Here is a 27455-nt window from a genome sequence, read left to right as displayed (position 1 = left end):
GGGACTTACTGTGCTTTGTCTGGCAGTAATGTGTGTGTACACCTTGTATGTTTGTGCGTACCTGTGTGGCACAGGTGTGTCTGTGTGTGTGTGTATTGGTGTTTTCTTAAATGAACACAGACAGCTCATATTTATATGCACATTTAATTGGTTGTTCACACACACAAGAGTGAAACAGTTGAGCTGTGGACTGTGATGTCAGTAGAAAGCAGGAGTGAGTGTGCATGTGTGTGTGTTTGTGTGTCTGCGTGTATGGAAAGTGACATGACGGGAAGTCAGGAATATAACCTCCCAACATGGGACATCCTGAACATACTCTGCCCCCTTGCCTCAGGTTATCCTCCACTCCAGCAGGTGGCGCTGCGAAAGAGCCCTGCAGGCTGGCTCCCTGTCTCACCCAGCCTCACTCCCCTGGCTGCCCCTGATTGGTTACCTAAAGGAACAGGCCAGTGTCTTTCTCTGACTGGGTAACTGGGAGTGGGGGTGAAGGCAGAGTTTTGAAAGTAAAGTCTTTTGCACTGCGGTGCGTTCTGATTGGCTCCTCATTCTGCAGGGGTGTGTTCCTCTGGCTGGATGATTGGCAGGCGATCACCCCAATCACTGTTTCTGGCACAGCGGTACATATCTCTATGAGACAAAAACAAACCAGAGATTACTGCAGCACTGTCTACCTATGTGGTACAGGTGAGTACAGTATTTACATATCTGAGTTGTACAGGCAAGAGCAGTAGTTATGTACCTGTGTGGTACAGGTGAGAGCAGTATTTCTATACCTGTGTGGTACAGGTGAGAGCAGTATTTCTGTACCTGTGTGGTACAGGTGAGAGCAGTATTTCTGTACCTGTGGTACAGGTGAGAGTATTTCTGTACCTGTGTGGTACAGGTGAGAGCAGGATTTCTGTACCTGTGGTACAGGTGAGTACCTGTGTGGTACAGGTGAGAGCAGTATTTCTGTACCTGTGTGGTACAGGTGCGTGCAGTATTTCTGTACCCGTGGTACAGGTGAGAGTATTTCTGTACCTGTGTGGTACAGGTGAGAGCAGGTTTTCTGTACCTGTGTGGTACAGGTGAGTACCTGTGTGGTACAGGTGCGTGCAGTATTTCTGTACCTGTGGTACAGGTGAGAGTAGTATTTCTGTACCTGTGTGGTACAGGTGAGAGCAGGTTTTCTGTACCTGTGGTACAGGTGAGTACCTGTGTGGTACAGGTGAGAGCAGTATTTCTGTACCTGTGTGGTACAGGTGCGTGCAGTATTGTGTGGTACAGGTGAGAGTAGTATTTCTGTACCTGTGTGGTACAGGTGAGAGAAGTATTTCTGTACCTGTGTGGTACAGGTGAGAGTAGTATTTCTGTACCTGTGTGGTACAGGTGAGAGCAGTATTGCTGTACCTGTGTGGTACAGGTGAGAGCAGTATTGCTGTACCTGTGTGGTACAGGTGCGTGCAGTATTGTGTGGTACAGGTGAGAGTAGTATTTCTGTACCTGTGTGGTACAGGTGAGAGCAGTATTTCTGTACCTGTGTGGTACAGGTGAGTACCTGTGTGGTACAGGTGAGAGCAGTATTTCTGTACCTGTGTGGTACAGGTGAGAGTATTTCTGTACCTGTGTGGTACAGGTGAGAGTAGTATTGCTGTACCTGTGTGGTACAGGTGCGTGCAGTATTGTGTGGTACAGGTGAGAGCAGTATTGCTGTACCTGTGTGGTACAGGTGCGTGCAGTATTGTGTGGTACAGGTGAGAGCAGTATGTCTGTACCTGTGTGGTACAGGTGCGTGCAGTATTGTGTGGTACAGGTGAGAGTAGTATTTCTGTACCTGTGCGGTACAGGTGAGAGCAGTATTGCTGTACCTGTGTGGTACAGGTGAGTACCTGTGTGGTACAGGTGAGAGCAGTATTGCTGTACCTGTGTGGTACAGGTGAGAGTAGTATTTCTGTACCTGTGTGGTACAGGTGCGTGCTGTTTACCTGCCGTTTCGGTGGGCAGTCACGACGACCCGTCTGAGCTCTCCGTCGCTGCAGCACAGCTGGCAGTGGACGTGTTGGGACCTGCGGAGCACTGGGCCCGTCAGCCGCGCCCAGTCTGGCCCCGCCCCTGGCCCCGCCCCCTGCCCCGCCCGTGTCAGAATCATGTAACTGAACCTTTCTATTTCACGATCGGCGCTCTGGGAAAGAGAGAGAGAGAGAGCACACGACAGTGAGTTATAGTGCACTGCTTGAAGTCTCCGGTACTAATTTAACTGTATGTTAAGCTTTACTAGTATTTACTCGTCTGTTCCATGTTAATAAAGCATCTTGAATTGAAAACGAAGAGAAAAAGACAGAGGGAGAGGAGGAGAGGGTATAATTCAATCTTTCAGTTCTCACTCTCTTCCACTGTACTCCGTATTATTCAAAATATTCATCCCCCATCCCAGATTTATTCAGCTCCACTGCAGAGTGTTCCCATCTTTCACTGACAGACAGACAGACAGACAGACACACTCTCAGGGTTCTCTTACCCCATGCAGCGGTAGGGGGCGGTAGGGCTGGGGGAAGTTGCAGGGCAGCAGGGGGTGCTGTTTCAGTTTGGGGCAGGTCAACTGGTGTGGGCACTGAGGAATACAAAATCAAGACAAAAAGCACGCTCACACCCACTGTAGCTACATCCCCATTAGCATAAACACACACATACCCACTGTAGCTACATCCCCATTAGCATGAACACACTCACACCCACTGTAGCTACATCCCCATTAGCATAAACACACACATACCCACTGTAGCTACATCCCTATTAGCATAAACACAGTCACTTACTGTAGCTACATCACCATTGACGTGAACACCCGTTCATTTTCTGTAGCTAACATCTCCATTTAGTATGAGTACATATTCAACATGCAATAATACACAAACCTGTCTGCACCAGCCTAGTAGTGTCTCTCCATAATACTGATTCAAGGTCTGGTAATTCTAACAATCAGATCCAAAACTGGCTCTCTGGCTTCTCTTACATTGAATCCCATTTTTTAAATAATTCTTCTGGTTCTGAATATTTCTAGCTCCTCACACTGGTGTCAAAACTCCCCAGGGTTAAAAACACAGACACAGCTCATGTGAGTAACTCTTCAAAGTCATACACACCGGGGCAAACACAGCCGGTCTCCTGTAGTCAAAGGTCACCTTATCTTCTTCCTGCAATAGGTCAAGAACATAATGATGTCACTTTAGAGTTTCATCACCATTGCTTTATGCGTAACGGTAACCATAGCAACCACCGCAGGGGGCCTTTGGGTGTGTGCGTGACCAGGATACTCTCCTTATCAATTATTCTCGTGTAATTATTTTCGGGAAATATATGCATGTGCGTGTGCGTGTGTGTGTGTGTGTGTGTGTGTGTGCGCGTGCACGCTCGTTTCCGACCGTTAGAAGTGTGTCTCTGGCCTCCATGAGAATCTGATGGCCATCTTTAGTCCCATTTTCCACCAGCACCTGAAAAAAAAAAACACAACAACACCGTTATACAGCGCCAATGCACAAGCACACTACTGCAGCAGGACACTAAAGGTGCATGCTACACACAGTACTGTACATGACAGGCATTTAGCAGACTTATCCTGAGCGACTTACACATATTTCACAGATTTACACAGTGCCCATTTATACAGCTGGTTATAATACTGAAGCAGTGCATGTTAAGTACCTTGCTCAAGGGCACAATGGCAGTGTCCTAATCTAGGAATCAAACTTGCAACCTCCAGGTTTGCTTACCATTACATGACACTGGTACCGAATATACTGAATACGTGTCTATATACATCGATCTAGATATGAGTGCAAGTGTGTATTTGTGTGTGTGTGGGGTTGTGTGTTTGCAGTGTGTGAGGGGAGCGTGCTGGTACAAATGAGTGTGTCAGGGTTGTATCTTTACATGAGTGAGTGTGTGTGGCTGTGTGCGCATGTGTGTGTGGGTTCGTATAAGTGAGCGTTTGCGAAGGGTGTGTGCACTGACCAGGTAGGAGTGTGTCTTTCTCCACAGTGTACGGACAGCCTCCCTCCTCTCCTTCTGGGAGGCCAGCTCTGACAGAGAGAATGCACTCACCACCAGGTCAAACTGCACCTGTCAGGACCCAGGACAGACACAGAAAGGTTACGGCTCAAGAAAAACGCGTGGAATTTGGGTCTGGCAAAATTCTGAATGCCAACAGAAAATGAAGTGATGAGAAGGAAGAGTGAAATTAAACAAGTGGGAAGATGATAATAAATGAATGACTGCTTATTAATACACACAAATATGAGCAACACGCTCTCTTCTCTCATTCATATTCACATTCATTCACACGCACGCATGCATCCTCGCACGCACACACACACACAAACACACACTTACACTTACCTTTGGAGAGACAGGGAGGAACTGCCGAAAGTAGACCTGTTTGATCATGGGATCTCCGGTGTCAATGCCTCCTAGACTTACAGACACACACACACACACACACCACACACACCACACACACACAATGACCTTGTTATAACAATAGCCCAAGATGATTATCTCAACATGTAAATGAAATACTGACTCGTTCGTTTATGATACTGAAAGATGTGCCCATTGGTCTGTGAACATGCATGTGTGTGGATGTGTTTTAGTGTGTGCATTTATGTGTTCTTACGTGTGTGACAAGGAGAAGGAGTGTTTATAGTGTCTGTAGAGAGTGTGTGTGTGTGTGCAAGTGTCTGTAGACTGTGTGTGTGTGTGTGTGTGTGTACCTCTGAGTAGCCGGTCTGCCAGTGAGTTCATGGCCCCAGAGCTGTCCACACATACAGCCTCCCCCAGAGAGTCACCCCACAGCGTGTGGTGTCAGGATGGAGTCATGCCTCCAGACACAGTCTCACAGGAGCACACTCACTACAGCACACTCACAATGAGCCTGTCTACATACAAAATAGTCTCACAGAGAAGCTGACTGTCTGAACTGACAGCCCAGTCTCACAACAGCAGTTGGAGTATGTTGCATTTAGTGTCTACGTTGACAGGAGAGAGTTTCACTAGCAGAAAATTGTTGGTGGCACAGTTCCTAGACGTTGACTCCTGAGTAGCCGGTCTCCATGATTCAGGCCCTCACTGCACACAGCTCCCCAAGAGTCACCCACACGTGCGCTGGAGAGGTTATAACAGCACAGTCTCACAGGAGCACAGTCTTACAACAGCACAGTCTCACAGGAGCACAGTCTTACAACAGCACAGTCTCACTGCAGCACAGTCTCACTACAGCACAGTCTCACAGGAGCACAGTCTCACTACAGCACAATTTCACTGGGGCACAGTCTCACTACGGCATGATCACATTACACACAACAGCACAGTCTCACTAGAGCACAGTCTCACTAGAGCACAGTCACACTGCAGCATGATCACATTACTCACTACAGCAGTCTCACTAAAACACAGTGTCAAACAAGACACAGGCACACATCACAGCACAGCCGTTCCATAGCACAGCCTCACTACAGCACAGTTACACACAAAGCAGAGTCAGCAGCCTTGCTCTATTGCAGTCACACATTACAGCCGTCTCACCACAGCACAGAGCCAAGGCGAGCCGTTAATAGGTACACACTCCTCACCACAGAACCGTTCCCACACCGGACCCAAAGTCCAGCAGAGAGTGAGGAGAGAAAGTCGCATCTCTCTTCTTAATCTGCAGAGGGTGAGAGAAGAAATTATGCCCTTTTGTCGAATGATGCCACTTTTTAGAAATCCCCAAAAAAGTGTGGCAGCCCAAATCCCCGTTAGCGAATTAAACCTGGGTGTTTCCGTTTTTTTTTTGCGTTCTCATACATCCGCAGATACTTCACCTCGTTCAGAGCTCTCCTCACAGCGGCGTAACCCCCGGCAACCCTGGCAGCCAAGTACACCATGGCAACGTCCTCATCATACCTGAGAGAGTCAGTGTAGTTCAGCGTAAAAACACACACAACAATTACAGACGTCACACTGACAGGCAGAGTTTGTACAGTGATAGTAAAGACAGCGGGCCTCATGCGTTCAAAACATGCGTACGATCACATTTGATCGTAAACTGCGTGTAAGACCGTTTCCAAGAACCTTTTGGCATTCATCATTTTTTTCTTATCTGTATTTGTTCATGGCTGTTTCCTTATGCTAACAACATGAACAGGATTGTGCATAAAATTTACAAACAGTCAGCATTCATCACCTCACACACCTGGAATATGCACAGAAACAAAGGTCTGCACATGAGTCATGAATCGCATATTGGTTATTTGCAGGAACATTTTTTAAGAACAAAAGCGAAAATAATTTAAGAAAGGTTTTGTGAATGAGGTCCAGCAAGGGTAAACGCACATCCAGTCAATAAGGGTGCTGGGTCGAGAGCCTCAAATGAAAGCCAGAAAGCCTGGACACTGAACTCCTCCACACACACTTTTATAACAGACGACACTGCCATCCCAGTGGATCTACCGTCAGAGTTTGCACAGTGAACACAGGTACCTCAGTGGAGTCCAGTGATACGTCGATTTCTTCAGTTCTGACAAAACCTTCTTCTGAATTTGAGTCTCCAGAAATTGGGGGTCTCCATCTGCACGCACACAGACGAACACGCAGTTATTTACTTTCCGGAAGATTCTGTGCAGAGTCATTAATCTGCCTTGTGGGTATGTCCCATACTATAAGAGCCAGTGGACTTTTATTGGCTCATCTCTAAAGAAACCATCGATCATACTGCATTTGATTTGCTTATATTTGCATCTTAAGAAGGAGCCCCATATCAGCTGATAACCCACTGTTACATCGTCAAAATGAGCCCCTGTATCAATCCGCTCATGCTTACATCATCAAAATGAGCCATTTTTTATCAGCCCATACATTAACCATGTAGAGAAAATAAGATCACATGACAAGAAAAGGTTGGTAGCCCATCTATGCTCATTTATCTAGAGACTGGAGAATACCCAGTACTGTGCTAAGCCTGGACTTAAACACCCCAGTACAAGATCTTCCCTCACAATTTTAACATTTCATTCCGGGAACCAATTTAGTTGCCCTTCTTTGTGCTTTTTTTCCAAGAGCTTTTATGACTCTCGTGCACTGCCCAGAACGGCACACAATACTCTAAGTGTCATCGGACAAATGTAGTGTATGACTTTGATACAACCTCTGTTGCTCTATAATTGATACTTTTTACGACAGCACAACACCTAGATCCTTTCTTCCCCGTCTCAAAACTGTCTCTCTTGTCTCACTCCTCTCTCTCCCCTGTCTCACTGTTGCAGATGCCCATTTCATTCACATCATGCCAGCCATGTGTACAAAAATCTGTGAATCTGTGAGCAGCGAAGCCCAAAACCCATCAATTCTCCACTCCCCCCCTCCTTTCCCCATTTTCTTCCCTGTCTTCCCAACCCCCCCACCTCTGTCTCTCTCCTTCTCTCTTTCCCGGAAGATTTTCTCCAGAGTGATTGCCTTCTTCCGCAGCACCGAGTCTTCCGTCTGCCTCTGCCTGCTCCACAGGAAATTGGTGAGTCTGTGTGACCTGTCAGCCAGCCTGCTCATTGTTGCCCCTGCAGGACGGGAAAACACAGCGCACCGTCCTCATTACAGAATATGCGTGTGCACGTGCACATATTTTTCTGTGTGTGTTTTGCACGTGTACACCTATGCGTGCTCATATTTGTGTGTGCTTGAATGCACAAATGTGTCTGTGTGCATGAGTGTGTGCACATGTAAAATGTTTTGATTTTGATGACATCATCAATGTGCGTCCCTCACCATGTATGACAGACAAGGCAGCTCTCTGCAGGTCCTCTGGAAGGGATATGCTTTTCAAGGCCGTCACACCTGGGTGCTTCCTGTGGGGGGCGCCATTTAGGAAATCTTGCATCTGAAGACTTGCCGCCACACTCTGCCACTAAAGAAGCAAAAAAAATAATTAATAAATACCAAAACTATTCCGTGTCAAATATTACTTCATATGGGACACTATGCCTGACTCCATACAATAACAAAATGAAAAAAGAAAATTAGCCAGCAGCTATACACACATGCATTTTATTATTCTGGAAAAAGAACCTGCTTGTTTTAACTGATGAGGATAAGAAAACTTCAAAAAGGAACTTAGTTCTAACAGCCTTTAAAATGTATGGCTTCTGCTTTAACTATAAGACAGTGAAATATAAATAATCACCACAATGCAAGATGAGGGACATGTTTAATGGGATGACAGCAAACATCTGAGGACACGAATACTTAAAACAGGTTTGAAATTAAAACAACCAGAGATGCTGGTTGTTTGGGCGAGTAATCACCGCAGGAGAAGCCGATCTGCACAGTTACACGTGCCTATCGGTGGATGCGTTCTCGTCGGCTTGGAAACGCTCGCGGCTGGCGTATGAGTGCGATGTGCAAGCTGGTTAACGCTTCCAGAACCCAGTTCAGACTACTCTCCATTCACTCTTTTTCTTAATACACATGGAAGAGAAGGACACTCACTCTGTTATTAGTCTTCTGTATAATCGGTTGCTGACAGAAGACGTAAAAGCAACGACCCCTGAGCGCTGCCATCTCTGGCTGAAAGACTCGCGCGAGTGGATAACTGATTACGGAGTATTCTCCTCCCTTTCTCTTTTCATGTCTAGGTTGAGTAAAGTTGTCATAAGCGTAGTAGTTCCAATAATAGTATTCAGTATAGATGACACAGTTTCAAACTGTAGTTGACAAAACTATATATCTTCTTAACGTGGGAATCCCTTAGCCTGCACTACTTGCCCGTGACCAGAAGTCGGGCCGTCACCTAAATGGGTCCGACTCGAAACTTTCTCTAAGCACACGGGCAGTTACAAAAATACAGCACATTTGCTCCTGGTAGTACAGTAATAAATAAATAAAAATTTTAAATGTGTGCAAACTTAATTTAAACAAACACATGTCTTTCTCTCTTGTGGATTGCAATCTTATTCAAAACCTCGGGTTTAAACCTACCGAACTGCATTACAATTACAACAATTTATCGTTATTTCTCAGATTTGGATAGCTGTTCCAGGTGTTATGTTGTTCTATGTTCAGCTAGACGCATTGGAATTGATTAATTATGTCTAGTCACTAATTTGTAAGTAGTTTTATTTATTTTTAAAATTTATTCATAGAGCTCCGGTGTTACTGCACTCTCTCTCAGCCACTTTGCCGGACAGTCTTTTGTTTTTTTTGCACATTTGCAACACCGCCAACACGGCATTCGTACACAATGATACTACTCATCCCATAGTATTTGTAAGTATCATTTCGGCTTTTATAATTATTATCCAGTTCTTGAGAGAAAATACGTTTTTACTAAGAGTATTTTTTCTCCATCCATCCATTACCTATACCCACTTATCCTGGACTGGTCAGGGGATGCTGGAGCCTATCCTCGTGTGCACTGAGTGAGAGGCAGGAATACACCCTGTACAGATCACCAATCTATCGCAGGGTGGACATTTTTCTATGATGCTTGTTAAACTGGCATCTCCCAAAAAGAAAGGTAGTCTCTCTATGTTACATGGATTCATCAGTACCATTTTTGTCAATATATGATTCCCAGAATTCACATAAAGTAGTAACTTAAATCATTTGTTAACACATTTCACAGTCTTAAAATTGCTTGGAACGGCCTGTCATAGCTCATATTTGCACGAAAAATTGGAAAGAAATAGGCAATCGAGAGCCACATTGCTACCAAAAATGTTGTGGCCAATCAGGGTGCGAGTCACTGCCACAATATACGCAAAGCACGAGGGCCAGTGGCGCAATGGATAACGCGTCTGACTACGGATCAGAAGATTCCAGGTTCGACTCCTGGCTGGCTCGTCCGTTTTTGCTGATTATCTGTTAATACCCATGAACTCCAGTACTGTTGGCTAAAAAGGTAGAAATATTAAATTTGGCTCACGTTGCAATTTACTCATTTTAAATACAACACCACTCCATGAGCACAGCTCTGATAGAGATCCAGTCCTTGAGAGAAAACAGGTTCTGACTAAGGGAATTTCTCATTATGCTCATTAAACTGGCATTTCTCAACAAGAAGAGTGCTCTCTCCATGTGACATGGATTCACCAGTACCATTTTTGGCAATATATAGTTCCCAGAAATCACTGTAAATAGTAACTTAAAGCATCAAGTGGACAACACATTTTGCAGTCTTAGGATTGCTTGGTATGTCCTGTTATAGCTCATTTTTGCACTAATAATTGGAAAGAAATGGCCAATCGAGAGCCACATGCTACCAAAAATGTTGTGGCCAATCAGGGTGCATGTCACTGCCACAATATAAGCACAGCACAAGGGCCAGTGGCGCAATGGATAACGCGTCTGACTACGGATCAGAAGATTCCAGGTTCGACTCCTGGCTGGCTCGTCCGTTTTTGCTGATTATCTGTTAATACCCATGAACTCCAGTACTGTTGACTAAAAAGGGAAAAATAAGAAGTTTGGCTCACGTTGCTATGACTGCTCTTAAATATAACACCACTGCATGGGCACAGCTCTGACAAAGATCCAGTACTTGATGCAAAATAAGTTCTGAGGGAATTTTTTATTATGCTTGTGAAACTGGCATCTCCCAAAAAGAAAGGTAGTCTCTCCATGTTACATAGATTCATCAGTACTATTTTGGCAATATATAATTCCCAAAATTCACATAAAGTAGTAACTTGAACATGAAATGGACAATACATATTACAGACCTAGAATTATTTGGAATTGCCTGTCATAGCTCATATTTGTACTAAAAATTGGAAGGAAATAGCGAATCGAGAGCCACATTGCTACCTAGAATACTGTGGCCAATCTCGGGCTGTGTTACTGCCACAATATAAGCACAGCACAAGGGCCAGTGGCGCAATGGATAACGTGTCTGACTACGGATCAGAAGATTCCAGGTTCGACTCCTGGCTGGCTCGTCTGTTTTTGCTGATTATCTGTTAATACCCATGAACTCCAGTACTGTTGACTAAAAGGGAAAAATATTAAATTTGGCTCACGTTGCAATTGACTCATCTTAAATACAACACCACTCCATGAGCACAGCTCTGACAAAGATCCAGTCCTTGATGCAAAATAAGTTCTGAGGGAATTTTTTATTATACTTGTTAACCTGGCGTCTCTCAACAAGAAAGGTGCTCTCTCCATGTCACAGGGATTCATCAGTACCATTTTGGCTGTGTATAATTCCTAGAATTCACATAGAATAGTAACTGAAAGCATCAAAGGGACAACTACCTTCAAATGCAGACTGAAGACTCATCTCTTCAGGCTGCACCTCTCCCCACCCCTCCCTAGCCTCTAGTTTAGCTCAATGTACCTAGTTAGGATAATACGATTACGTTAGTTTATTTGGCAGGATTGTTTTTGTCTGATTAGGCAAATGTGATTCCAGCGCTAGTTTGTACTTGGTAGGATTGTTGTTTGCTGAACAGGTTACTCTACAGGGTTGGAGTCCTGATCAATGTGGTCACTTCTGGCACTACGATCTTTACTTCACTCTAGTGTGTTTCTTTTGCACCGCTGCACCTTGAACTAATGCACTTGTTGTACATCGCTCTGGATAAGAGCGTCTGCTAAATGCCTGTAATGTAATGTAAAAAAATGTAACATATTTCACAGTCCTAGGATTGCTTGGAATGGCCTGTCATAGCTCATATTTGCGCTAAGAATAGGAAAGAAATAGGCAATCCAGAGCCACATTGCTACAAATAATGTTGTGGCCAATCAGAGTGTGTGTCACTGCCACAATGTAAACAATGCGCAGGGGCCAGTGGCGCAATGGATAACGCGTCTGACTACGGATCAGAAGATTCCAGGTTCGACTCCTGGCTGGCTCGTCTGTTTTTGCTGATTATCTGTTAATACCCATGAACTCCAGTACTGTTGGCTAAAAAGGTAGAAATATTAAATTTGGCTCATGTTGCAATTTACTCATTTTAAATACAACACCACTCCATGAGCACAGCTTTGATAGAGATCCAGTCCTTGAGAGAAAACAGGTTCTGACTAAGGGAATTTCTTATTATGCTTGTTAAACTGGCATTTCTCAACAAGAAAAGTGCTCTCTCCATGTTACATGGATTCACCAGTACCATTTTTGGCAATATATAGTTCCCAGAAATCACTTAAAATAGTAACTTAAAGCATCAAGTGGACAACACATTTTGCAGTCTTAGGATTGCTTGGTATGGCCTGTTATAGCTCATTTTTGCACTAATAATTGGAAAGAAATGGCCAATCGAGAGCCACATAAGCTAGCAAGAATGTTGTGGCCACTCAGGGTGCGCATCACTGCCAAAAAAAGGTGAACCACACAGGTGATTGGGCCAGTGGTGCAATGGATAACGCTTCTGGCTACGGGTGAGAAGATTCCAAGTTCGGCTGGCTCATCGTTCTTTGCTGATTTCATGTTAATAGCCCATGAATTTCTGTGCTATTGGTAATAAAATTTAATTTGGCTCACATAACGATTGACCGATCTTAAATATAACACCACTCCATGAATAGAGCTTTGGCAGAGATCCAGTCCTTGAGAAACAATATGTTTTTATTAAGGGAATTTTTTATCCATCCATCCATCCATTATCTATACCAACTTATCCTGGTCAGGGTCACAGGGATGCTGGAGCCTATCCCAGCGTTCATTGGGTTAATTGGGTGAGAGGCAGAAACTCCCCCCAGACAGATCAACAATCTTTCGCAGTGTGGACGTTTTTTTCATGATGCTTCTTAAACTGGCCCCTCCCAACAAGATAGGTACTCTCTCCATGTTACCCAGATTCATCAGTGCTATTTTGGCAATGTATAATTCCTGGAAATTCCTCTTAAAATAATATCTTAAAGCATGAAGTGGACAATGTGTTTCACAGGCCTAGGATTGCTTGGTATGGCCTGTCATAGCTCATATTTGTACTGAGACTCGGAAGGAAATAGCCAATCGAGAGCCACGTTGCTACCTAGAATACTGTGGCCAATCAGGGTGCGTGTTACTGCCAGAAAAGCCAAACTGTGGGTGGCCCAGTGGTGCAATGGATAACGCGTCTGACTACGGATCAGAAGATTCCAGGTTCGACTCCTGGCTGGCTCGTCTGTTTTTGCTGATTATCTGTTAATGCCCATGAGCTCCAGTACTATAGGCTAAAAATTAATTGTCTCACATTGCAATTGACTCTTCTCAAATATAACACCTCCACATTAATGTATAAGATCACTATGGGACTATTTGTAGGCTCACCAAGAAATAATCCTCATGACAGGGCAATTTCATCAACAGTCGACGTTGAAAAGCAGATAAACTGTCCCAATTTTCCAAACGCCTCCTCGTTCTTTCATTTCCTCCACTCGTCTCCTCCCCCTCTTTTTCTCCACATGCTTCCAAGTAGGAGCCAGGTGGTTCTAACCTGGTTCTAACTGTCTTTAATGCTATGGCTTCTACTTTAACAATAAGACACTGAAATATATATTTTTTTATAACCACAATGCAAGATGGGGGACATATTTCATGCTGTGACAGTGCACATCTGGGGATACAAATATTTTGGAAAGGTTTGAAATTAAAACAACCAGAGTATCCAACATGAAGGATTGACACTACATGCAATATGAAATCTGTAATATAACAAAATTTGAGTAATTTAAGTACCATATCTTCCTGATGCATTTTTTATTTAAAAAAAAAAAAAAAAAAAAAAAAATTCAGCATGGTTCTAAGAGAAACACACCGAAAGTAAGACGTGCCACCTTCATTGTGTCATTAAAAGCTGACAACTGACAGAGAAGGTCTCCCAGCAACCACTGGGAATCAACTGCACGCATTTCCATAAACCCCGGCGTTATGGATTAAAGTCGGTGTAAATTCACATTAAGTTGGCGTTCACAACTTTGACAATTAATAATTTTTAGGTCTATTCTGCATTAGAAATACCTCGAGTTATGAAAACTATTGAATACAATTCCCACCACGATCGAAGTATATTACAATACTTGATGGTATATAACTGCCTTCCGCAGTTCCATCAACCAATGACTGGATGGAAGCTTACTGTAGAGGTCACGTGCAGAGTGCAAGTCACTCCTCTAAATCACCTCGGGGAAGGTCTGAGACACGAGCCAATAGCTACCCTAGCAGGGTATCACCTGATGCGGGTGAGCGAATGCACAGAGATATGGGCCAATGGCGAGTAATCACTGCAGGAGAAGCCGATCTGCACAGTTACGCGTGCCTTTCGGTGGATGCGATCTCGCCGGCTTGGAAACGTTCGCGGCTGGCGTATGAGTGCGATGTGTAAGCTGGTAAACACTTCCAGAACCCAATTCAGACTACTCTCCATCCAGTCTTTTCATATTTGTTTAGTAATAATGATATTTGCTGCTGACCAAACACGCTGCCATCTGCGACTATTACCCGCGAGAAGGAATAGTTGAATACGGCGTCTTCCCTTTCTCTTTTCATGTCAAGGTTCAGTAAAGTTGTCAGAGGTGAAGTAGTTCCAATAATAGTATTAAGTATAAAGGTTATACACGATTGTAAAAAGCAGCACAGACAAAACTCGTATCTGTATAATGTATGATTATCTTATCCCGCACTATTTGCCTGTGACCAGAAGTTGGGCCGTCACCTAAATAGGTCCGACTCGACACTTTAAGCTACAGAGGTAGTTACAGAGGTAACATTTGCTCCTGGTAGCACGGTAATAAATAAATGATTTAAAAAGAAAATTGTGCAAACTGAATGTAAGAAAACTGGTTGCTGTCTCTTGTTGATTTTAATCTTACTATTTCAAGAAACTAATTTGTCAACACTTATTTATTATTTTCCTTCATATAGCCACCAGTCAATAAAGGGTTGTATTTGGCCCAGTATCTGGGTATGTGCTTTCCAAATAAACCAAATAAATCACTACCCAGTATGTAAAACAGTGATAAAACACCCCAGACAACAATGTCTGGACTATGTAAACCATACTTATACCGATAGTTTATATTTTTACTGGATTGACTGAAGTATTAATTCCCAGTGTTATTATGACTTCAAACAAGCTCGAACATGTTTTCTATCTGGAGGCGGCAAAAGCAGGGCGGGTTTAATGACTGTCACAGCCATGGTCCCAGCCACAAGCTTTCTCCCAAACCATCTCATTCATGACCCTCTTCCGAACAATTTCCTACTTTTCAGCCAATTAAAGCCCCCGAGGCAGCTCGACGGGAGCTTCAACCAATCGCAGAGGTGGGTTCTGTGGGCGCGAGCTGTTGGTTTTTTCCTCCTCTGTCGCAGGCGCAGCATAACCGATGTTGAGCTAAAATCAAAGCTAAAGTTTAACATTCTGGGTACAGACGTATTTCCTCCCACGGTTTAGAGCGCTTTGGTATTTCCGTTATACCCTAAAATGAGACGTACCCGAAGTGCCCGTAGCAAGCCGGAAGAAAATAAGGAAGACGGAGTGAGTGAACCCACAACAGGTAGCTATGTAGCGATGTCCCTTGCTAGCCAACTAGGTTGCGATGTTACTGGCAAATAAGTGGCTATCGCTCTTGCTTTTTGTTGTCTTCCGGTTCTAGGTTTATACTTAATACGTCACGTGAATGCTTTTCTTTGCTATATGCTAATTTTGTCTTAGTGGTTATGAGGATAAATAGTTTAGCTTGGTAGGTTTTGATAAGTGGAAGACAGAGACTGTTTAACACGCAAACTGCGAGAGAAGGTGCTCGTGCTGCACCAAAGTTGCAGAATCTAGCTGATCAGATTTTTAGCTTTTTATTCTTTCGGCAATAAATCCTGACTTAAACTCTCTTTCATTGTTCATGTACTGTAGTGTCAAATCAGTCAGTGTGTATGTACTGTATTAACTCTCATTGCAGTGTTAATGTACTGTAGTGCCCAGTCAGTCAGTGTGTGTGTACTGTATTAACTCTCATTGGAGTGTTAATTTACTGTAGTGCCGAGTCAGTCAGTGTGTATGTACTGTATTAACTCTCATTGCAGTGTTAATATACTGCAGTGCCCAGTCAGTCAGTGTGTATGTGCTTTATTAACTCTCATTGGAGTGTTAATATACTGCAGTGCCCAGTCAGTCAGTGTGTATGTACTTTATTAACTCTCATTGGAGTGTTAATGTACTGTAGTGCCCAGTCAGTCAGTGTGTATGTACTTTATTAACTCTCATTGGAGTGTTAATGTACTGTAGTGCCCAGTCAATCGGTGTGTATGCCCAGTATAAGTCCTCTCTCTCTCATAGTTTGGCAGTGGGAGGTGGGGGATGGGGAGTGGGAGGCCTATTCCCCCTCTGCCTGTGCCCAGCTGGACAGTGCAGTTGGGGCCGGTCGGGCGTCCATGACTCTGACCCTGAGCACTGGCTCCAAGTACAGAGTGGACTTGAAGAAGATGATCCAGACGAACGCCGTCACCAAATTCCAGAGGAAGATTCGCTCCCACACAGTGAAACAAGGTGTGTGTGTGAGAGAGAGAGACAGAGAGAGAGAGGGAGATGATGAGAGTATGTATCACTGAAAACACGGGTTCTTGTATGTGCTCCCACACACTGAAACAAGGTGTGTGTGTGTGTGTGTGAGAGAGAGAAAGAGACTGAGAGAGATGATGAGAGCATGTATTCCACTGAAAACAAGGGTGCTTGTATGTGAGTACACGTATAAATCAATTTAATTTGTATAATTGTATAAAAGTGGTTTATACAGAGAACTGTCAAAAAGATGCTTTACAGATGAACGGAAGGAAAATTGAGCATAAACCAGGAAACCAAACCTGAACCCCCCCAAAAAGCAAGTGGTGAGAGGTAAAAAAAAAAAAAAAACTCCCCGATGGGAGGAAATCTCAGGATGAACCCAGCTATAGAGGGGGAGCCCATCCTCCACTGGCCGTCTTGGTGTAAAGTAGAGGCAGAATGGATGTAACTGGAATGCATTGAAGGATTTATCACAGCAAATAATCAAATAGGTTGAGCAGTTTGCAGATGAAGTAGTTTCATTTAGCAGGTAAAGTCGAAACTTGATATGAAGGAATGGTAAATGGACTGCATTTATATAGCGCTTTTATCCAAAACGCTTTACAATTGATGCCTCTCATTCGCCAGAGCAGTTAGGAGTTAGGAGTTAGGGGTTAGGTGTCTTGCTCAAGGACACTTCGACACGCCCAGGGCGGGGTTTGAACCGGCAACCCTCCGACTGCCAGACAATTGGTCTTACTTCCTGAGCTATGTCGCCCCTATGATATAATGTATATTGTACGTATGTACGTATAATGTATAATATACGGTTCAGAGGGGTGAGGTGATGTGTCTGGGGTTCCAGGTTGTGTCAAGGCCTGGGGCTTGAACCAGGGGAGGGACAGGGGCGAGAGCAGTCTACAAACTCGGGGTGTGGGAAGGGCAGAGGCCCCTGGAAGAAAGGAATCGAGACGGAGAAGGTCAGGCACCGTAGAAATTTAGGAGGGGGTAACAACTGCAGTACGCCCTGAGGACTGATATGACCTAAAACCTGATTCCTCTGACAGAGAGTGCAAGTGATGCTGGAGGCCCTTCCCACATTAAGGAGGAGGAAGAGGAGAAGGAGGTGGTGGAGGAGCCAGTTGCCAAAAAGAGGCGGGGCAAGGGGCGGAGTGAAAAGGCCAGTCAGGATGTCCCGACGGAATGCACAGATAGCAAGGGTAAGCATGACAGGACCCATGGGGCTGAGGGCTGTTTTTGGTGTTCTTTGTGTATGCTGTGCAGTTGCCTTGACTGGTGTGTGTGTGTGTGTGTGTGTGTGTGTGTACACATGCATAGCTTGCAGACCTGGGTCAAATACTTTTCTGCGCTCTATTGATCTTGCCTGGTGTAATTAAGCCTGCCAATATGACCAGAAGGCGGGGTTTGCATTTTTTGAGAGAATTTCATTGGTTCAAATACACCAGACAAGGTCAGTAATGCATAGAAAAGTATTTGAATCCCAAACAAATACGCATTTGACCCAGGTCTAATAGCTTGTGAGGACAATAGTATGTGCGTGTGTATATACATGCATTGCTTGTAAGGACAGTAGTGTGTGTGTGCATTTCGGTGCAGAAATTATGTTGACAGTGCTCTGTATGTGTGCAGAGATTACACTGGAAGTTTTGTCTAAGTGGAGCAATTATATTGACAATGCTTTGTGTATATGCGTGTGTGTGTGTGTGTACATGCGTGCGTGTGTGTGCGCCGTGTATGTGCGTGCGTGTGTGTGTGCCGTGTATGTGCGTGTGTGTGTGTGTGTGTCTGTCTGTCTGTATGTGTGTACACGTGCAGAGGTTGTGAAGACAGTGGTAATGAAGGGGAAGGCTCCGGTGGACTCAGAGTGCACAGCCAAGCTGGGAAAGGTACTTCCTGTTTCCTGTTTTGCTCCTGCCCCTCATTCTCTGTTTTCTTAATATACTGCTGCCTGTGCAATCACAGTTTGCCTTCGAGCCACACAGTACTACAGGAGAGCCAATGACACCCTACAGTCCACACATACTACTGCAGGAAATACACAGTATCTTCAAAGAGTAATTGCACTCACTGTTTCAGCCTGACTCTGCCTACTGTACAGTCCTGCAAAACACAAGCATGCAATCGGGGACCTCGACCCCTCCCTAGATGCACTATTGCTCCTGCAGCCATGGCAACACAACCCCGAGAGAGGATGCAGGAACAGAAGTAATTACACCCTAGAGTCACTTTGAATTTTATTTTTGTTGTGCTGTAAATGTGTTGTATCCTACTTTATATGAAACATTTTAACCATCCCATTATTCCACATTTCTGAAATATCATTTTATCAGTAAAAAAAAAACAGGAAGAAATGTCTTGGTGCTGCCTTCTAATATTTCAAATGCTTTCTGCATCATAAACTTTCATATTCCACGAACGTCCATACAATATGTTCTTAACACTTGAGGCGAGAAATAGGGTGGAGTCGGTGTGTCTATCTCATTTGCATAAAGTGTTCTATATGCAAATGAATTTGCACTGCGGAGCTTCGCCAGGCTTGTGAAACTCGGATAAAACTTTCAAACTTGGCCTTGCGGATCAAATATGAATCAAGATTCGTCAATTACATGACCTATTTCTCGCCTCAAGTGTTAAGAAACATATTTGTAGTGGACCGTTTCGGTGGAATATGAAAGTTTATGAATGCAGAAAGCATTTTTGAAATATTAGAAGGCAGCACCAAGACATTTTCTTCCTGTTTTTTTTTTTTTTTACTGATAAAATGATATTATTTCAGAAATGTTGGAATAATGGGATGGGTTAAAATGTTTCATAATAAAGTAGGCATACAAACACATTTACAGCAACAACAAAAAATAAAAAATTCAAAAGTGATCTCTAGGGTGTAATTACCCTTTCTTGTTCCTGCATCCTCTCTCCTGTGGTTGTGTTGCCATGGCTGCAGTGAGCAATAGTGCCATCTAGTGGAGGGTGGTCGGAGGTCCCCTGGATTTGCATGCTTGTGTTTTGTGGCAGAGCACAGAGGCTGCGAGTTTGCTTTAGATTTCCTGTGCTCAGCAGTAAAGATAAATGTGTGGTTTTTTTTCTGCTCTTTCTCTCTCAACCTCATCTTTCTCTGCCCTCTCTCTTTCAGGCCCACGTGTACTGTGAAGGAGAGGATGTCTATGATATAATGTTAAACCAGGTAAGCGGTGTGATCTGTAATGCTGTCATGTACTATTCCCTGTGCTGCCGTGCATTGTTTTTTTCAGTGAACTTATGTTGGCAGCGTCCTACCTGGATAGATAAATAACAGTTTGTTTGTGTAGTGTTAACACGCTGCATTTGTGTCGCCTGTTACAGACCAACCTCCAGTTCAATAACAACAAATACTACCTGATACAGCTGCTGCAGGATGACAATGCCAAGAACTACAGCGTGTGGATGAGATGGGGGAGAGGTCAGTGTGTGTGTGTGTGTGTGTGAGCGTGTGCGTGTGTGTGCGCGCAAGAATGTATGTGCATGCGTGTATATGTGTGCGCGAGAGTGTATGTGCATGCGTATGCAGGCTTGTGTGCGTGCTTGTGTGTGTACGTGCATGCGTGTGTGTGTGTGCAAGAGTGTACGTGCGTGCGTATGCGGGCTTGTGTGCGCGAGAGTATGTTTGCATGTGCGCGAGAGTGTATGTGCGTGCGTATGTAGGCTTGTGTGCGTGTATGGGTTTGCATGTGGTTGTGTGTGTGTGTGTGTGTCTGTTTAGGTCATAATCGTATAATCTCTCTCTTCTCTGTGTCTGTCTGTCGGTCCGTCAGTGGGAAAGACCGGGCAGCACAGTCTGGTGTCCTGTGGGCCAGACCTCTCTCAGGCTAAAGACGTCTTCCAGAAAAAGTGCGTAATTCTGTGGCGTGTGTGTTTATTGTGTGTCAGATGTGTGTGTGTGTGTTTATTGTGTGTTTGCTGTGTGTAGGAGGCATGTATGTTTATTGTGTGTTTGCTGTGTATTTATTGTGTGTCAGCGGTGTGTGTGTTTGCTGTGTGTCAGAGGTGTGTGTGTTTGTTGTGTGTCAGAAGGTGTGTGTGTGTGTGTGTGTGTGTGTGTGTGCTGTGTGTCAGAGGCATGTGTGTGTATGTGTGTTTTCCGTGTCAGAGGCGTGTGTTCATTGTGTGTTTGTTCGGTGTTTGTTGACCGGCTGTGTGTCTTTATGTCTTTGCTTTTTCCTCTCAGGTTTTTTGACAAGACGAAGAACGAGTGGGAAGCGCGAGCTTCCTTTGAAAAAGTGGCGGGAAAATACGACATTCTGTTCATGGACTACGGCTCCAGCGATCAGGCACGGGCATTATTCACGCACTCGTTCGCCATCCCTCCTTTAACGTTGCCCTCCATCCTGTAACGTACCTGATAGTGACACACACCGGCGTGACACCCCTGGGAGGGAGGGAGGGAGAGAGAGAGAGAGAGAGAGAGAGAGAGGGAGGGAGGGAGGGAGGGAGGGAGGGAGGGAGGGAGGGAGGGAGGGAGGGAGGGAGAGAGAGAGAGAGAGAGAGAGAGCTTCCCCCACACGGGTTCCTGGTGAAAACGATAAACTAGAACAAAAAATTAAAACAGCGAAGACGAAAGAAAGTGAACCAGAGCGACCGCTTTTCAGCACGGCACTGTTAGCTTCTCAGTTGCCAGCTAAAGCTGCTTTTCAGCGGCAGTTTTCTTTTCCCGCCCTTTTGTGCGCAGAGAACCGAAACACAAAAAACTCGCTCTCCCGGCGTGCGCTCTCAGTCTCGGCCCCCCCGAACAGCGGAGAGAGACACGTCTTTAAGCCCCTGGGCTGATTGGTTGACACTACCCAGGTGTGTGTGCTCTCTCCACCAGCCGGTGTTCTCTGACCTCTGTTCGCTGGTGGAATGACCTCCCCGTGGCGGTCAGAACAGCAGAGAATCTGACTACCTTCAAACGCAGACTAAAGACTCATCTCTTCAGGCTGCACCTCTCCCCACCCCTCCCTAGCCTATAGTTTAGCTCAATGTACCTAGTTAGGCTAATACGATCACGTTAGTTTTTATTTGGCAGGATTGTTTTTGTCTGATTCTGATTAGGCAAATGTGATTTCAGTGCTAGTTTGTACTTGGCAGGATTGTTTGTTTGTTTGCTGAACAGGTTACTCTACAGGGTTGGAGTCCTGATCTATGTGGTCACTTCTGGCACTACGATCTTTACTTCACTCTAGTGTGTTTTTCTGCACCTCTGCACCTTGAACTAATGCACTTGTTGTACGTCACTCTGGATAAGAGCGTCTGCTAAATGCCTGTAATGTAATGTAATGACCAAATGCCGCAATGCCCCTCTATCCTCCCTCGTACTGATGTTGTTTCCCCCTTGTCCCCAGGAGGCCGCGACGAAGCCTGGGACTCAAGTTGATGGTCCGCCCCAGAAAAGGGCCTCCCAGCTGGACAGCAAATTGCAGTCCCTCCTGGAGCTCATCTGTGACATCAAAGCCATGGAGGAGTGTGTGCTGGAGATGAAGTTCGACATCAAGAAAGCTCCCCTGGGTGCGTGTGGGGTAACGCAAATGTACAAGTGTGTGTGCGTGCGTGCGCACAGGAGTGTGTGTGTGTGTTTGTGTGTATCTGTCTATGCATTTTTGTGTGTGTGTGTGCATTTGTGCGTGTTTGTGCATGTGTGTGTGCGCATTTGTCTCTGTGTGTGTGTGTGTGTGTTTGCCTGCATACCCAAAGTCGTGTGGGATGCGGGGGTGTGTGTGTGTGTGTTTGCGTGCTTACTGGAATGTGTGTATGTGTGTGTGTGTTTGCGTGTTGTGGTAAGGTTTCTGTCGTTACTGCAGGGAAGCTGAGGGTGGAGCAGATCAAGGCAGGCTACGAGGCTCTGAAGCAGATCGAGGAGTGCATGCAGAGGAAAGGCAGTGCCAAGGAACTGCTGGAGGCCTGCAACCAGTTCTACACCCGCATCCCACACGACTTTGGGTAAATACACCTGCATCCTGCACGACTTTGGGTAAATACACCCGCATCCCGCGCGACTTTGGGTAAATACACCCGCATCCCGCACGACTTTGGGTAAATACACCCGCATCCCGCGCGACTTTGGGTAAATACACCCGCATCCCGCGCGACTTTGGGTAAATACACCCGCATCCCGTGCGACTTTGGGTAAATACACCCGCATCCCGCACGACTTTGGGTAAATACACCCGCATCCCGCACGACTTTGGGTAAATACACCCGCATCCCGCACGACTTTGGGTAAATACACCCGCATCCCGACGACTTTGGGTAAATACACCCGCATCCCGCACGACTTTGGGTAAATACACCCGCATCCTGCCTGACTTTGGGTAAATACACCCGCATCCCGCACGACTTTGGGTAAATACGCCCGCATCCTGCCTGACTTTGGGTAAATACACCCGCATCCTGCCTGACTTTGGGTAAATACACCCACATCCCGCACGACTTTGGGTAAATACACCCGCATCCCGCGCGACTTTGGGTAAATACACCCGCATCCCGCACGACTTTGGGTAAATACACCCGCCTCCTGCCTGACTTTGGGTAAATACACCCGCATCCCGCGCGACTTTGGGTAAATACACCCGCATCCCGCACGACTTTGGTAAATACACCCGCATCCCGCGTGACTTTGGGTAAATACACCCGCATCCCAGGTTTTTCACAATTCTAAAACTGACCCGTTTACATCAAACGTCACTTACGATTACCATAGCGACGGTTCTGTCCACTTCCTTGTTTTACAGTCATTTCCTTGCCGTTTGCCACACTCGTCTGGCGAATGTCTATGTCAATATAGCGAAAATGGACGAAAGCAGTAGTGGCGACAGTGAGATGCTCCCTGTAGCGGCAGTACTGCTGATAAGAGCAAGGCTTCCTAAGAGCAAGAGTCGAACACCTAGGCCATGGAGGCGGCCGTGGGTGCTTCAGTGCCCGATACATGGAGCGTACACGCGCAGGTGTGCAAGGACCTGGATTTCACTTCATTTCTTAACTTCACCCCCGTCTTTTCCCAGAGCAAGCAGTACGCGCACCAAAGAGCTGGTGTCACTGTTGCTTCGGTACAAAACCGCTCGTATACTGCATCCTCTTCACTTACCACAGTGAGGTTTTTTAGAATGTAGGTTGTTGCCAGTGCAAACGCTACCCCCCCCCCCTCACCCCCCTTGTCCACACCACCGCTCACTAATAAAAATTTTCTGGGGTAAGCACTACCCATCCTGTGTGACTTGTGGTAAATACACCTGTGATCCTGCATGAAGTTGGGGTAAACACACCTGCATCATGCATAACTATATATACATTTAAATGGCTACAGGCTCTCTTTGTCTCTCTCTCTCTCTTTCTCTGTCTCTCAGATTGCGTACCCCACCCCTTATTCGTACAGAAGAGGAGCTGAAGGAGAAGATAGCGTTGCTGGAGGTGAGAACGGGATGAGATTTGTGAGGATTTGTTTTTGCACTTTTGAGCAGCTGAGTCTGGTCTGTCAGTGACGGTCTCTCTCTGTCTCTCAGAAACGGTCTCTCAGTGATGATCTCTCTCTGTGCTTCAGTGACGGTCTCTCTCTGTGCTTCAGTGACGGTCTCTCTGTATCTCAGTGACGGTCTCTCTCAGTGATGGTATCTCTGTCTCTCAGTGACGGTCTCTCTCTGTGCTTCAGTGACGGTCTCTCTGTATCTCAGTGACGATCTCTCTCTGTCTCTCAGTGACGGTCTCTCTGTGCTTCAGTGACAGTCTCTCTGTATCTCAGTGACGGTCTCTCTCTCTCTCAGTGATGGTCTCTCTATCTCAGTGACTGTCTCTCTCTGTGCCTCAGTGACGGTCTCTCTCTGTGCCTCAGTGACGGTCTCTCTCTGTCTCAGTGACGGTCTCTCTCTCTGTGTCTCAGTGACGGTCTCTCTCTGTCTCTCAGTGATGGTCTCTCTCTCTGTCTCAGTGATGGTCTCTCTCTGTGTCTCAGCGATGGTCTCTCTCTGTGTCTCAGTGATGGTCTCTCTCTGTGTCTCTCAGTGATGGTCTCTCTCTGTGTCTCAGTGACGGTCTCTCTCTGTATCTCAGTGACGGTCTCTCTCTGTGCCTCAGGCCCTCAGTGATATACAGATAGCGGTTAAAGTGGCTCAGATGGATGCAGGCAGTTTGGAGCACCCTCTGGACCGCCAGTATCACTCCCTACACTGCAACCTGCTCCCCCTGGCGTCCGACTGCCATGAGTTCAAGGTGTGTGTGTGTGTGTGTGTGCGTTTACATGTACGTACATCTGTGGGTGTGTGTTGTAATACTGTGTTGTTTGTGTTGAAGTGGAGTCTGTTGGCCTGTGATCCGAATTGCCCCCTGGAATACCATAATTCTGATCTAATCCCTGGAATACCAGAACTCTGGTCTACTGTAGGTTTACTGCCAGGGCCCAGTTCTGACAACGCCGCTGTAGCAGATCAATATTCTGCAGCAGTTTCAGCCCTGTGGGAAATGCAACAGAAAGTTTTGTCATCATTGTGCAGGGGCCATGGGGCTGTAGACTGCAAACTCTCTTTGTCTCCTCCCTCCCTCTCACTTGCTTTCTCTTTCCCTCTCTCTCTTGATCACTCTTTTTTCCCCCCCTTTCCAGGTGATAGAGCAGTACCTGCAGACCACTCACGCTCCCACACACAGTGACTACACCATGACCATCTTGGACATATTCACAGTGGACCGAGAGGGAGAGATGGACAACTTCCAGTCACAGCTGCACAACAGGTATTCTGTGTGTGCATGTGCTTCTGCAGTGGGGTGTTGTGTGTGTGTATTGCCTCAAGATGCAGATGTGTGTGTGTGTGTATTGCCTCAAGATGCAGATGAGTGTGTGTGTGTGTGTATTGCCGCAGGGTGCAGATGTGTGTGTGTGTGTGTGTGTGTGTGTGTATTTACGCATGGTGTAGATGTGTGTGTTTGTGTGTTGCTGCAGGACTCTGCTGTGGCACGGATCCCGTCTGTCCAACTGGGTGGGGATCCTAAGCCAGGGCCTACGCGTGGCCCCCCCTGAGGCCCCCGTCACCGGATACATGGTGAGTCTCATTATCAGCCTCAGCACAGACTGTCATTATCAGCCTCAGCACAGACTCATTATCAGCCTCAGTACAGACTCATTATCAGCCTCAGTACAGACTGTCATTATCAGCCTCAGCACAGACTCATTATCATACTCAGGACAGACTCATTATCAGCCTCAGTACAGACTCATTATCAGCCTCAGCACGGACTGTCATTGTCAGCCTCAGCACAGACTCATTATCATCCTCAGGACAGACTCATTATCATACTCAGGACAGACTCATTATCAGCCTCAGTACAGACTGTCATTATCAGCCTCAGCACAGACTCATTATCAGCCTCAGTACAGACTCATTATCAGCCTCAGCACGGACTGTCATTGTTAGCCTCAGCACAGACTCATTATCATCCTCAGCACAGACTCATTATGACCTGCAGTACAGACTCAGTATCACCCTCAACTCAGACTCATTATCAGCCTCAGCTCAGACCCATTATCACCCTCAGCACAGACTTGTTATCATCCTGAACTCTCAGAACTCTCTTTTCCCGTCTGTCTGCAGTTTGGGAAGGGCGTCTACTTTGCTGACATGTCGTCAAAAAGCGCCAACTACTGCTTTGCCAACCAGAAGAAAAACACAGGCCTGCTTCTCCTCTCTGAGGTGTGTGTGTGTGTGTGTGAGAGTGTGAGGTGGGTGCGTATCTCTGCTTGCTGTGCGTGTGTGTTCTGTGCATGTGGCATGTGCGGGTGTGTTTTGTGTCAGCTTTTGTGATGGTGCAGTACTTTGTCACCTGGCGAGCTTTTCCACATTCTTAACTGTAAAAAGCTCCAAATCTTTTTAAGTTCACTGTCTTAATCTATTTTAAAGATGCAAAAACCTGAAATGTCAAATTCCCCTTATCTCCCCTTTGATGAGCATGGAAGAATTTAGTGACTTTTGTATATAGACTTTTATATTTCATTCCATGACCAGTTTAGTTGCCCTTCTTTGTACCTTTTCCAAAGCATCTATATCTTTCTTATGGTGTGGTGCCCAGAATCTGCATGCAATACACAAAAACACATGATCTATATAACATCAGTGTAACTTTGATTTATGCTCAATACTTTTTACTACATATCCCAACATCCTTTTGGCCTTTTTTTTACTGCTCCTATTAGGAGACCCTGACTGATCAGCTATTACTCACTTCTTCAAAATTAGCGCATCCAACCATAAAATAATCATGTGTTAAATTGGACGACATTAACGAGTTGGTGGATGTTGTACATAAGTGTGTGTGTTGTTATCAGGTTGCCCTGGGCGACAGTAATGAGTTGGTGGATGCTGACTATGATGCAGACAAACTTCCTGCTGGGAAACACAGCACCAAGGGCCTGGGCCAGACAGGCCCCGACCCCAAAAACACCATCACCCTGTGAGTGTCACACACACACACACACCCCAAAAACACCATCGCCCTGTGAGTGTCACACACACACACACACACACACACCCAAAAACACCATCACCCTGTGAGTGTCACACACACACACACACACACACCCAAAAACACCATCACCCTGTGAGTGTCACACACACACACCCCAAAAACACCATCGCCCTGTGAGTGTCACACACACACACACACACACCCAAAAAACACCATCACCCTGTGAGTGTCACACACACACACACCCCAAAAACACCATCGCCCTGTGAGTGTCACACACACACACACACACACCCAAAAAACACCATCACCCTGTGAGTGTCACACACACACACACCCCAAAAACACCATCACCCTGTGAGTGTCACACACACACACACCCCAAAAATACCATCACCCTGTGAGCGTCACACACACACACCCCAAAAACACCATCACCCTGTGAGTGTCACACACACACACACACCCCAAAAACACCATCACCCTGTGAGTGTCTCTCTCACACACACACAC

General features: G+C 45.7%; 2 protein-coding genes and 5 non-coding genes across 7 annotated transcripts in view; 6 read left to right on the top strand and 1 right to left on the bottom strand.

Moving 5' to 3' along the window:
• Window positions 1–125: 125 nt before the first annotated feature.
• On the bottom strand, window positions 126–8816 carry mettl17 (methyltransferase like 17). The gene is given in 14 exon segments (XM_064345947.1): window positions 126–627; window positions 1965–2161; window positions 2498–2590; window positions 3123–3173; window positions 3402–3470; window positions 3991–4098; window positions 4375–4445; window positions 4749–4856; window positions 5596–5680; window positions 5838–5919; window positions 6496–6583; window positions 7416–7565; window positions 7774–7912; window positions 8494–8816. Coding segments are annotated over 14 exon segments (1398 nt in total). The 5' UTR covers window positions 8566–8816; the 3' UTR covers window positions 126–542.
• A 957-nt stretch (window positions 8817–9773) lies between these two features.
• Window positions 9774–9846, top strand: trnar-acg (transfer RNA arginine (anticodon ACG)). Its single transcript has one exon. It is a non-coding gene; the product is annotated as a tRNA-Arg (tRNA).
• Window positions 9847–10323: 477 nt separating this feature from the next.
• trnar-acg (transfer RNA arginine (anticodon ACG)) lies at window positions 10324–10396 on the top strand. Its single transcript has one exon. It is a non-coding gene; the product is annotated as a tRNA-Arg (tRNA).
• Window positions 10397–10867: 471 nt separating this feature from the next.
• On the top strand, window positions 10868–10940 carry trnar-acg (transfer RNA arginine (anticodon ACG)). Its single transcript has one exon. It is a non-coding gene; the product is annotated as a tRNA-Arg (tRNA).
• An 848-nt stretch (window positions 10941–11788) lies between these two features.
• On the top strand, window positions 11789–11861 carry trnar-acg (transfer RNA arginine (anticodon ACG)). The gene has a single exon. It is a non-coding gene; the product is annotated as a tRNA-Arg (tRNA).
• Window positions 11862–13038: 1177 nt separating this feature from the next.
• On the top strand, window positions 13039–13111 carry trnar-acg (transfer RNA arginine (anticodon ACG)). Its single transcript has one exon. It is a non-coding gene; the product is annotated as a tRNA-Arg (tRNA).
• A 2137-nt stretch (window positions 13112–15248) lies between these two features.
• parp2 (poly (ADP-ribose) polymerase 2) overlaps window positions 15249–27455 on the top strand; it is a 13365-nt gene continuing 1158 nt past the window's right edge. Inside the window, exons 1-16 of the mRNA XM_064345928.1 lie at window positions 15249–15483; window positions 16260–16469; window positions 17531–17683; window positions 18300–18370; window positions 19618–19668; window positions 19827–19923; window positions 20276–20351; window positions 20689–20791; window positions 21842–22004; window positions 22298–22436; window positions 23840–23903; window positions 24564–24698; window positions 25087–25214; window positions 25423–25522; window positions 26072–26170; window positions 26803–26927. Of these exons, the coding sequence (XP_064201998.1) occupies window positions 15411–15483; window positions 16260–16469; window positions 17531–17683; window positions 18300–18370; window positions 19618–19668; window positions 19827–19923; window positions 20276–20351; window positions 20689–20791; window positions 21842–22004; window positions 22298–22436; window positions 23840–23903; window positions 24564–24698; window positions 25087–25214; window positions 25423–25522; window positions 26072–26170; window positions 26803–26927 (1787 nt within the window). The 5' untranslated portion in view covers window positions 15249–15410. The remainder of the gene's footprint in view (window positions 15484–16259; window positions 16470–17530; window positions 17684–18299; window positions 18371–19617; window positions 19669–19826; window positions 19924–20275; window positions 20352–20688; window positions 20792–21841; window positions 22005–22297; window positions 22437–23839; window positions 23904–24563; window positions 24699–25086; window positions 25215–25422; window positions 25523–26071; window positions 26171–26802; window positions 26928–27455) is intronic.

The sequence above is a fragment of the Anguilla rostrata genome, chromosome 8 (genome assembly GCF_018555375.3).
Source record: "Anguilla rostrata isolate EN2019 chromosome 8, ASM1855537v3, whole genome shotgun sequence".
Classification (NCBI taxonomy): Eukaryota; Metazoa; Chordata; class Actinopteri; order Anguilliformes; family Anguillidae; genus Anguilla; species Anguilla rostrata.
The sequence above is the reverse complement of the archived record's forward strand: the minus strand, read 5'-3'. Positions and strand labels throughout refer to the sequence as shown.